The sequence below is a fragment of the Nicotiana tomentosiformis genome, chromosome 12, assembly GCF_000390325.3.
Source record: "Nicotiana tomentosiformis chromosome 12, ASM39032v3, whole genome shotgun sequence".
Classification (NCBI taxonomy): domain Eukaryota; kingdom Viridiplantae; phylum Streptophyta; class Magnoliopsida; order Solanales; family Solanaceae; genus Nicotiana; species Nicotiana tomentosiformis.
The window spans coordinates 37,359,610-37,371,311 of NC_090823.1; the positions used below are offsets into that span (position 1 = coordinate 37,359,610).

An 11,702-nucleotide genomic window follows, 5' to 3' on the forward strand; every position below is an offset into this window, starting at 1 on the left:
AATTAGGAAATCTTGTTAGTCTTCGGAAGAAGCTAATATGTAAGGCCCCGTAAATCGTTTCCTAAAAACCCGTATTCAGTGATGCCGAAGTAGGCGTAGAGGTTAATAGTAGTATAAATGCTTAACGGCGAGCTTGCGAGCTGCGGTTTCGAATTTCTGGATTAAACAGTGCCTGGGGAGTTGAAGGAAAATGTTGGGCAGAAGTAGGCATTTTTGCGGCCCGTTCTGCGGCCGCAGAATGGTCATAGAGTGAGGCAGTTTTCTAGGGCTTTTTTATGTCAATTTCGCGGCCAATTATGCGACCGTATACCTGTTTCGTGGGCCGCACTTTGGTCGCATAGTCATGCTTAGAATTTTGAGGAGGGAGGTCCTGCGGCGCATTATACGACCGCAGAACAGGTCTGCGGGCCGCATAACGACCGTCGAGTGAAGCAGGCCAGCCCAGTTCCCAGAGCCACCTTTGGAGTGAGAGAGAGAGAGAGAGAGAGAGAGAGAGAGAGAGAGAGAGAGAGAGAGAGAGAGAGAGAGAGAGAGAGAGAGAGTCCTAGAGTGAGAAAGTGATCCTCATCGAAACTTTCTCTTCAATTCTTGCTTAAACCTTTGAAGATTATCATGAGAAGCACCCCAGGTCTTCATCTTAAGAGGTAAGATTCTATCACCAAGCTCTTAAATGAAAAATATAACTAAAATGGGCAATTAGCAAGGTAGTTCATGGGGATGGGAGTGCTTACCTTGCATGCATGTATTCTTAAGGTACGTGGGGAGGTTGTGAGTTAAAGATAGAGAAGAATGGGGTGTGGGATGGTGAAGTCTTTCATAAAAGGGTCATGGAACCTTAATACACACATAGTGTTTGATAAAATGCTCAAATGAGCTAGAACCATTATCATCCTCCTAATTTTGATTCAATTTATTATATTTCTAAAATAGATTAAAGTGCTAAGAATTCCGGAACGTTTTAGAGTTTAAATGAAGCTCAATTGAGGTATGTTGGCTAAACCCCCTTCTTCTTAGAATCGAATCCCACGGTGTTCATGTAATTGGAGTAAGTCCTTGATCATTTTTGAATTAGCTATTCCTAAATCTGGTTGTGTTGAAGGATGTATGTTCAATATTTATTCTAAATGTTTCATCATGTCATCTTTCCATTTGAGGATGTGTTAAAAATATGGAATATGTGTTAGAAATATTAAGACTTCATGTCAAGATCGAAATAAAAGTTGTTATGCCAAATTGTATGAAAATCCTCTACGTGCCTAAGAGTTCCCCAAATGCTCATATGTGAATTTAATGTCTTGAATGGGAAGCCCTATTATTTTTGATAATGATAATGATATTTGAATGTGGAAAAGGGAATTGGAACTATAAAATACGGCCAAGTGGCAAGATTGACTTTGTAATCGTGATCACTAGTGCCAATAAATCGAAAAGATATGAAAGAAGTATAATGTGAGATAATTGACTGAAAAAGGTAACGTCCTAGCCGATAGGGCCGTGATCGGACGCCATGCCGCATACGTGGTGGTGACTGTGCCAAAATGATAATTGAAATTGTGGTTATGGTTGATGTCTCAAGTGAGACGACCTAGCCGATCGGGTCATGATCCGACTCTGTGTAAGAATACGGTGGTATTGTAAATTGTGGAATATCGGCACTAAGATCACCCAACTTAATAACGTGGAAATTGACTTGAAAATCTATGTGATCCTTAAATTGATGTTTTAGTGTTATTTAAAGCCCAAATTGGTTTCTTTACTGTTTCCCCCTGTATTATTGTTTATTCTATTGAGACAGTGTTTTAGTTTTACATACTAGTACTATTCGACAATACTAAAGTCCCTTTTGTCGGGGGCGTTGCATCTTTAAATGGATACAGGTGGTTCCATAGCAGACAGTGTTGATCACAGATAGTGCTGCATCCTCTTCTCAACGGACTCGGTAAGCCCCATTTCATTCAGGGATCATGTATTGTACCTTTTGTTTATATTGTGGTCACTTTTTGAGGTATAGTAAGGGCCTTGTTGCTGGCACCATCTTTACTCTCTTTTGTATCTTGAGAGGATCCGTAGACACTAAGTGGGTTGTATATGGGTGTTAGAAAGGTCAACAGATCATGTTGTATTTTGGGCTCTTGTCCCACTCAGTCATAAGGATATATGTATTTTGAAACTTAACAATGATGTAACAAAATAAAATGACTTAGTAATGTATATATGTATAAACTTTCTATTGCCTAACTAATGAAAGCATGCCTTGTCTGGATCATAGGTGAGTCGGGTAGATAGTATCTAGCAGGCTTGCTCGACTTGGTCCACTCGATTGAGCGCCGGTTGTGCTCCCCGAGGTTGGGGCATGACAAACTTGGTATCAGAGCCTAAGGTTTTAATGTGTCCTAGGATGTCTCGGGGCCGTGTATGGTAGAGTCCTTCTTATCGATGTGTTGTCGACCACTTCTATAAGTTGGAGGCTACTTGGACATTTAGGAACAATACCCTTCTTTGATATTTTGGACCATGCGATGAAACTAATTGTGCAACTGTTCCTCCTCTAACTCGTGCATTCATTTAACTTTCAGTGTATGGCACCTAAGAAAAGAGCAAGAACTAGCCAAGGGGCCAATGCTGCTTCAGGAGTTGTAGTTGACCCTCTATTTGATGATGCGGGTGAATACCCGAGGGGTGAGGATAATCCCCCGACTGCTTCACTGCCTGATTCCACTACACTTGACCAGGCCACACCAGTTCCTGTACCTACTGAGGGTGCGACGGTTCCTCCACCTGATATTTCGGTTCCACCTCCAGCCCCAGCTTCCGGTTCTGGTATTTCTGATAGGGATCTTAGGGGAGCTATTCAAATACTGACACAGATAGTGTCTTCTCAAGCCCAAAGATCAAATGTTGCACCCACTTCTTCTAGCCAACAAGGGTATTCTAGTAGTTCTAGGGTGAACAAGTTTCTTCAGTTGGAATCTCCGGTGTTCACGAGTGCTAATCCCTAGGAGGACCCACAAAACTTCATTGATGAGATACATAAGACTCTCCGGGTTATGCGCGCTACTGAGACGGAGGGAGAGGAGTTGGCCGCCTACCACCTGAAAGGGGTGGCTTATTCTTGGTTTGAGCTGTAGGAGGACTCTCGGGAGGAGGGGAGCCCTCCAGCGAGGTGGAGTGAGTTTGCTCAAGCTTTCATGGACCATTTCTTGCCATCTGAGACAAGGGTCGCTCGTGCCGCGGAGTTTGAGAACCTTAAGCAAGGAAGTAAGAGTGTGTGGGAGTATTACATGGAGTTCGCGTGTCTGTCTAAATATGTCATTCTCATGTTGCCTACTATTGAGGCTAGAGTGCGCCGGTTCGTGCAGGGCCTTAGCCCCTTGGTTATCAATGAGGCTGTTAAAACTACCTTGAATTCAGATATGAACTATGGGAAGGTGGTAGCATTTTCTCAAGTTATAGAGAACCGTAAGTTGAAGAACAAAATGGAGCGAGAGGGTACCAGCAAGGCCCGGACCACGGGCAACTTTGGGGGAGTCATTTGGTGGGGGAAGGTCAGCTTTTAGGGGAGGGTCATCATGGCCATCCCAGTCTGTTGCTCAGTATTCAAGCAGTGCCCTGCCAGCTATGCCCAGTCAGCAGTAAGGGAGTCATTTCAGGCCCAATCTGCGCAGCAGGGGACCCCACCAGCAGGGCCGATCAGGAGGGAGATTCCAGCAGCAGCGGAGGCCCTCATGCCCTAGGTGTGGGAATATGCACTTGGGGATCTGCTATATGGACTTACCAATAGGTAACGAGTGCGGATTGAGGAGACATATTCAGAGGGAGTGTCATTTATCCCGCCAGGGTGCGGGAAGTGGCACAACACAGCCATCCAGTTCTGCAGCTTCTACATCTTCAGCACCCCTTCCAGGTCGAGGCACTCCGGCACCAGCAAGGCGTGGTGCATCTATGGGTGGTGCGCAGAGTTCAGGATGACCCAGTTATTTCTATGCTATTAGTGGTCGCCAGAGAGAAGAGGCTTCTACAGATGTTGTGACAGGTATATTGACTGTCCAAACTCATGATGTATATTCTCTTATTGATCCTGGTTCCACATTGTCCTATGTTACCCCTTATGTTGCTATGGAATTTGGGATAGAACCAGAACAGCTTCATGAGCCGTTCTCTGTATCTACTCCTGTTGGGGAGTCTATTATGGCCGTACGGGTTTATAGGGATTGTATTGTCATGGTACGTGGTAGGGACACCATGGCCAATCTCATTGAATTGGGGATGTTGATTTTGATGTAATTATGGGAATGGATTGGCTTTATTCATGTTTGCCAAGCTCGATTGCCGAACTAGGACGGTGAGGTTTGAATTTCCAAATGGGCCAGTTATTGAGTGGAAGGGGGATAATGTGATGCCAAAGCGTAGGTTTATTTCTTACCTTAAGGCCACAAAGATGATTAATAAGGGGTGTATCTATCATTTGGTCCAGGTTACGGACACCGATGCTGAGGTGCCTACACTTAAGTTTGTTCCTGTTGTGAATGAATTTCCGGAAGTCCTTCCTGATGAACTCCCTGGAATCCCACCAGACAGGGAGATTGATTTTGGGATTAATGTGATGCCAGGCACGCATCCTATATCTATTCCACCCTACAGAATGGCACCAATAGAATTAAAGGAGCTAAAGGAAAAATTGAAGGATTTGTTAGAGAAGGGTTTCATCCGACCGAGTGTGTCACCATGGGGCGCATCGGTTCTCTTTATGAGGAAGAAAGATGGATCACTGAGGATGTGTGTTGACTACCGGTAGCTTAACAAAGTCAGAATCAAAAACAAATACCCATTACCAAGAATAGATGATTTGTTTGATCAGTTACAGGGTGCTAGGTAATTCTTCGAAATTGATTTGCGGTTCGGGTACCACCAATTAAAAATCAGGGAGCAGGATATTCTGAAAACAGCTTTCAGGATCCTGTATGGGCACTTTGAATTTCTGATAATGTCTTTTGGGCTAACAAATGCCCCAGCATCTTTCACGGATCTTATGAATCAGGTTTTCAAGCCTTTCCTTGACTCCTTTGTGGTAGTGTTCATCGACGATATTCTTGTGTATTCACGAGGTCAGGAGGACCGTGCCGATCATCTCAGGGCAGTGTTGCAGACTCTTCATCAGCACCAATTGTATGCAAAATTTTCAAAATGTGAATTTTGGCTCGAGTCTATCACATTCTTGGGTCATGTTGTCTCTAGAGAGGGGATTAAGGTTGATCCACTAAAGATTGCAGTGGTGGAGAATTGACCTAGACCTACAACGCCAACCGAGATTCGCAGTTTCTTGGGCTTAGCAGGGTATTACAGTAAGTGTATGGAGGGGTTCTATACTCTTGCGTCTCCGTTGACTAAATTGACTCAGAAAGCGGTTAAGTTCCAATGGTCTGATGCTTGTGAAAGGAGCTTCCAGGAGTTGGAATCAAGACTGACTACGCTGCCGGTGTTGACCCTACCATAGGGCACAGATGAATTTGTGGTATATTGTGATGCTTCAAGAATTGGTCTTGGGTTTGTATTAATGTAACACGGCAAGATTATAGCGTATGCTTCTAGGAAACTCAAGAATCATGAAAAGAACTATCCAACTCATGACTTAGAACTTGCGACGGTGGTTTTTGCATTGAAGATTTGGCGTCATTATTTGTATAGGGTCCATGTGGATGTATTCATGGACCACAAGAGTCTCCAACATATTTTCAAGCAAAAGGAGTTGAATCTGAGGCATAGAAGATGGCTTGAGTTACTCAAGGATTACGACATCGATATTCTGTATCACCCCAGGAAAGCTAATGTTGTGGCGGATGCTCTTAGCCGGAAATCTATGTTTAGTTTGGCACACTTGGAGGTATGTCAAAGGCTTCATCAATTGGCTAGTTTGGGAGTTCGTCTTGTTGACTCTAATGAAGGAGGAGTAATTTTATAAAATAGAGTGGAATCGTCGCTTGTTGTGGAACTCAAAGAGAGGCAATACAACGATCCATTTTTGGTACAACAGAAGGAGGGGATTCAGAAACATAAAACAATGGCTTTTAATCTTGGCATGGATGATGGTACACTAAGGTACCAAGGGTGGCTATGCATTCCAAACGTAGATGATCTCCGAGAAAGAATCATGACTGAGGCTCACACTTCTAGGTATTCCATGCACCCAAGTTCTACGAAGATGTATCATGATCTCAAGGAAGTTTATTGGTGGAATGACATGAAAAGGAATGTGGCGGACTTTGTGTCAAGGTGTCTGAACTGTCAGCAAGTAAAGGCCAAACACCAACGGCCTAGTGGGTTGCCACGAAATATAGAAATTCCAATGTGAAAGTGGAAATTGATTAATATGGACTTTGTGGTAGGATTAACTCGCACTCCGCGCAAGTTAGACTCAATTTGGATGATTGTTGATCGGCTCACAAAATCAGCACATTTCTTGCCAGTTAAATCTACCAACACAGTGGAACAGTATGCTCAGTTATATATCAAGAAAATAGTCAGGCAGCATGGCACTCTGATTTTTATCATCTCCGATAGATGGGCCCAGTTCACAGCAAATATTTGGAAGCAATTTCAGCAAGATTTGGGTACTCAGGTGAATCTTAGTACAACCTTCCATCCACAGACTGACGGGCAAGCAGAGCGGACTATTCAGATGCTTGAGGACATGTTGCGTGCGTGTGTTCTTGATTTCAAGGGTATCTGGGATGATCATTTGCCACTCGTAGAGTTTGCTTATAACAACAACTTTTATGCTAGTATTCATATGGCACCATTTGAGGCATTATATGGTAGGAGATGTAGATCTCCCATTGGGTGGTTCGAAATTGGGGAAGCAGAGTTGTTAGGGCCAGACCTCATGCATCAGGCTATGGGAAAAGTTAAGATCATTAAGGAGCGGTTGAAGACTGCTCAGAGTCGTCAGAAGTCCTATTCAGATGTTCGTCGTAGGGATTTGGAGTTCAAGGAAGATGATTGAGTATTCTTGAAAATTTCCCCCATGAAAGGTGTAATGTGATTTGGTAAGAAAGGGAAATTGAGTCTGAGGTATGTCGGACCTTACAGAATCATTCATAGGATCGGTGAGGTGGCATACAAGCTTGAGCTACCACCAGAGATATCACTAGTGCACCCGGTGTTCCATATGTCTGTGTTGAAGAAGGCAGTTGGAGATCCGTCAGCTATTGTGCCGGTTGAGGCCATTGAGGTTAATGAATAAATGTCATATGAAGAAATTTTAGTTGCCATTCTTGATAGGCAAGTCCGAAAGTTGAGAAATAAAGAAATTGTCTCTGTGAAAGTGCTATGGCGAAACCAACAAGTTGAAGAGGCTACTTGGGAGGTCGAGGAAGAAATGAAGAGAAAGTATCCTTATTTGTTTGAATAGCCATGTATTTATTAAGTTGTGTTCTATGAAAATTCTAAGGGTTACCTTCTATGAATTATGTATCATTTGAACAAATTGACGTTAAGGGCATTCCTTTCTGGTAACGTATTATATGTGTGGCCACGGTTGGTGTTGTTATGTTATTGGTTTATGAATATGTTTTAAGGATGTGTTTCTAGGTCTCTCTGACAGGTGGATAGGCCTTGTTACAGGGGAAACTCTGGCAAAATTTTCAGAAATTTAGGGAGTTAGTCAAATTTGGGGTTGCTGGTGTGTGGTATGAAAACTAAGTTGCATAAGATGTTAATAGTGAACCTTGACCCTCATTCGAGGATGAATGATCTTAAGTGGGAGAGGATGTAAGGCCCCGTAAAATGTTTCCTAAAAACCCAGATTTCGTGATGCCGAAGTAAGGCCCCGAAATTGAACGATTTTTATTTATTATGAAGTGAGTTATTATGTTTTTAATTATTCTTGTTCTTTAATGTTTCCAAAGGGATTAGCTAACCCTAGGACTCACCCACTAACTTCGAATTGATTTTCTAAAAGATAATTTATGTTTGGGAAAGATTAATTAACAAGAACTTGAGGCGTTAACCCTCACTTTATAGATTCTACTTAGGGATAGGTTTGAACTACTTGTAGTCATATTCGGGTGTGCTTAATCTCTTAAATGTTTTAGGGACAATTCAATTAGGAAGTCTTGTTAGTCTTCGGAAGAAGCTAATATGTAAGGTCCCGTAATAATTTTCCTAAAAACCCGGATTCCGTGATGCCGAAGTAGGGGTAGAGGTTAATAGTAGTAGAAATTCTTCGCGGCTCGCAAGCTCGCCGCGGTTTCAAATTTCTAGATTGAACAGTGCCTGGGGAGTTGAAGGAAAATGTTGGGCAGAAGTAGGGAGGTTCTGCGGCGCATTATGCGACCGCAGAATAGGTCTGTGGGCCGCATAACGACCGTAGAGTGAAGCAGTCCAGCCTAGTTCCCAGAGCCACCTTTCGCGTTCATTTCGTGGACTGCATAATCATTATGCGGTTGCATATGCGTCCACAGAACCTGTTTTGCAGCTTCATTTTTGGGGTTTCTAAACCCGACCCTATTCCATTAAAACACATCCCATAGACCATTTTGAGATAATTTCTGATATCTTTGGAGTGAGAGAAAGATCCCTAGAGGGATAAAGTGATCCTCATCAAAATTTCTCTTCAATTCTTGCTTAAACCTTTGAAGATTATCAAGAGAAGCACCCTAGGTCTTCATCCTAAGAGGTAAGATTCTATCACCAAGCTCTTAAATTCAAAATATAACTAGAATGGGCAATTAGTAAGGTAGTTCATGGGGATGAGAGTGATTACCTTGCATGCATGTATTCTTAAGGTACGTGGGGAGGTTGTTAGTTAAAGATAGAAAAGAATGGGGTGTGGTATGGTGAAGCCTTTCATAAAAGGGCCATGGAACCTTAATACACACATAGTGTTTGATAAAATGCTCAAATGACCTAGAACTATGATCATCCTCCTAATTTTGATTCAATATTTTATATTTCTAAAATAAATCGAAGTGCTAAGAATTTCAGAATGTTTTAGAGTTTAAAGGAAGCTCAATTGAGGTATGCTCGCTAAACCCCCTTCTTCTTAGAATCGAATCCCACGGTGTTCATGTAATTGGAGTAAGTCCTTGATCATTATTGAATCGGCTATTCCTAAATGTGGTTGTGTTGAAGGATGTATGTTCAATATTTATTCTAAATTCTTCATCATGTCATCTTGCCATTTGAGGATGTGTTCAAAATGTGAAATATGTGTTAGAAATGTTAAGACTTCATGTCAAGATCGAAATAAATGTTGTTATGCCAAATTGTATGAAATGTCTTTATGTGCCTAAGATTTCCCAAATTACTCATATGTGAATTTAATGTCTTGAATGGGAAGCTCTATTGTTATTGATAATGATAATGATATTTGAATGTGGAAAAGGAAACTGGAACTATGAAATACGGCCAAGTGCCAAGAATGACTTTGTAATCGTGATCACAAGTTCCAATGAATCGAAAAGATATGAAAGACGTATAGTGTGAGATGATTGACTGAAAGAGGTGATGTCTTGGGTGAGACGGCCTAGCCGATCGGGCCGTGATCGAACGCCATGCCGCACACATAGTGGTGACTGTGCTGAAAATGATTATCGAAATTGTGGTTATGGTTGATGTCACAAGTGAGATGACCTAGCCAATCGGGTCGTGATCGGACTCTGTGTAAGAATACGGTGGTATTGTGAATTGTGGAATATCAGCACTAAAGATCACCCAACCTAATAACGTGGAAATCGACTTGAAAATCTATGTGATCCTTAACTTGATGTTTTAGTGTTATTTAAAGCCCGTATTGCATTCTTGACTGTTTTCCCCTGTATTATTATTCATTCTATTGAGACAGTGTTTTAGTTTTACATACTAGTACTATTCGACAGTACTAACGTCCCTTTTATCGGGGGCGCTACATCTTTAAATGGATGCAAGTGGTTCTATAGCAGACAGTGTTGATCATAGATAGTGCCGCATCCTCTTCTTAGTGGACTCGGTGAGACCCATTTCATTCCTGGGTCATGTATTGTACCTTTTATTTATATTGTGGTCACTTTTTGAGGTATAGTCGGGGCCTTGTTGCCGACACCATCTTTACTCTCTTTTGTATCTTTAGAGGCTCCGTAGATACTATGTGGGTTGTATATGGGTGTTAGAAAGGTAAACAGATCATGTTGTATTTTGGGCTCTTGTCCCACTCAGTCATAAGGATGTATGTATTTTGAAACTTAACAATGATGTAACAAAATGAAACGACTTAGTAATGTATATATGTATGAACTTTCTACTACCTAACTAATGAGAGCATGCCTTCTCTGGATCATAGATGAGTCGGGTAGATAGTGTCTAGTAGGCTTGCTCGACCGGGTCCACTCGGTTGAGCGCCGGTCGCTCTCCCCGAGGTTGGGGCGTGACATACATAAGTGTGACATATAGATCTTGTATAAGTCTCAAATTTATACAAAACCTAGGTGCATATGTAAATGTGATCTCCACAAAAGCTCCTGAAAAGTCTACTCCAAAAGGCCTTCTTCTAATCTCTTCTCGCATATTACCTAAGATAGAAAATAATTATTGCTAAGCATAAAGCTTAATGGAGTATAAACTTTTGACTTGGAGTCATTACATTCTCCAATTCCCCATTTTAGTCATAGGTATCTCAAGTGAAACATAAATTTAAAGCAACTAAACAAATATATCAAAAGTATTTGAAGTATTTTCAAATATTAATAACAATGTTTAAGATTCAATTGTCAACAAAGCATATACTATCAATCCAAGAGAGTTTTCCAAATATCTATTCTCATCAAATATGTACGTCATGCCATCTCACTAAACATAATCATATATCAAGATGGACCGAAGTCCCAAATCAAGTAGGGTCGAAACCCAATAGTCAAGAGAATAAAGAAGCATATTAAAAGTGGATTTCTAGTTTGTATTTAACACTGGAAAGTTCCATAATTAAAGATGAATCACAAATCCAAAGTCAAGATGACAAAGGATCCGAATCAAGAGGCATGCCGAGATGAGTGACAAAGTCACTACAACAAGAAGGACAAAGTCCCAACAAGGATGCAAAATGATCAAGCAATCCGTACAAATGGGCGATTTAGCAAATATCTTACAATACATGATATAACATGTATACAATGATATAAATTAAAGACAAGAGAAACCAAATCTCAAGTTATTTCAATACATTCCAAAAAGTAAAAATTTATACACAAACTTTGCTATTTTATAATAAAATAATTCAACCACAACTTGAGGACGTTCGAATAGTCTACACCATAGATCAACCAAATCCGCTCACTTCTTCAAACACTTTCCCTAGATTTTACAAGGGTATATATACCTTAAATACATAATCAAATATCTATATAAGATCAGTAACTTCAGCATGTCGAACTAAACATGATATTGGTGAAAAGTACACTAAATATTTGAAACAGAAATTTTGGACAGTACCATTGTCTTGTGTTGTGGCTAAGTATTGAAGTTGTAAGCGAAAGAAATAGACTTTATGGTCTTCATGAAAGTTTAGATATATATCTAAGGGTTCTGGGGAGTCTTGAATCACCCAAATAACAGTTTCATAAAAAGAGTTATGCTTAAAATACTAACAGTAGTACAAGAAGGGTTTGTAAAATAGAAAATTTGGGCAGCACCTATCATGTACTTTATCATTCCTGTTCGGATAAATAAAAGCA

The 11,702-nt window shown here is 41.0% G+C and overlaps 1 protein-coding gene across 1 annotated transcript; it reads left to right on the forward strand.

Annotated features, from left to right (window-relative positions):
• The first annotated feature begins 3,188 nt into the window (after window positions 1–3,188).
• LOC138902492 (uncharacterized) lies at window positions 3,189–5,284 on the forward strand. The gene is made up of 3 exons (XM_070190363.1): window positions 3,189–3,545; window positions 4,475–4,610; window positions 5,013–5,284. Exons 1-3 carry the CDS (start codon window positions 3,189–3,191, stop codon window positions 5,282–5,284), a joined length of 765 nt encoding a protein of 254 aa, XP_070046464.1.
• Window positions 5,285–11,702: the final 6,418 nt, after the last annotated feature.

Coding starts and splice junctions, on each gene's coding strand:
- LOC138902492 (XM_070190363.1), top strand. CDS start 3,189: ATGGACCATTTCTTGCCATCTGAGACAAGGGTCGCTCGTGCCGCGGAG. Junction 3,546..4,474: donor GAGTCATTTGGTGGGGGAAG/GTCAGCTTTTAG, acceptor CATTTGGTCCAG/GTTACGGACACCGATGCTGA. Junction 4,611..5,012: donor TGGGATTAATGTGATGCCAG/GCACGCATCCTA, acceptor CAAATGCCCCAG/CATCTTTCACGGATCTTATG.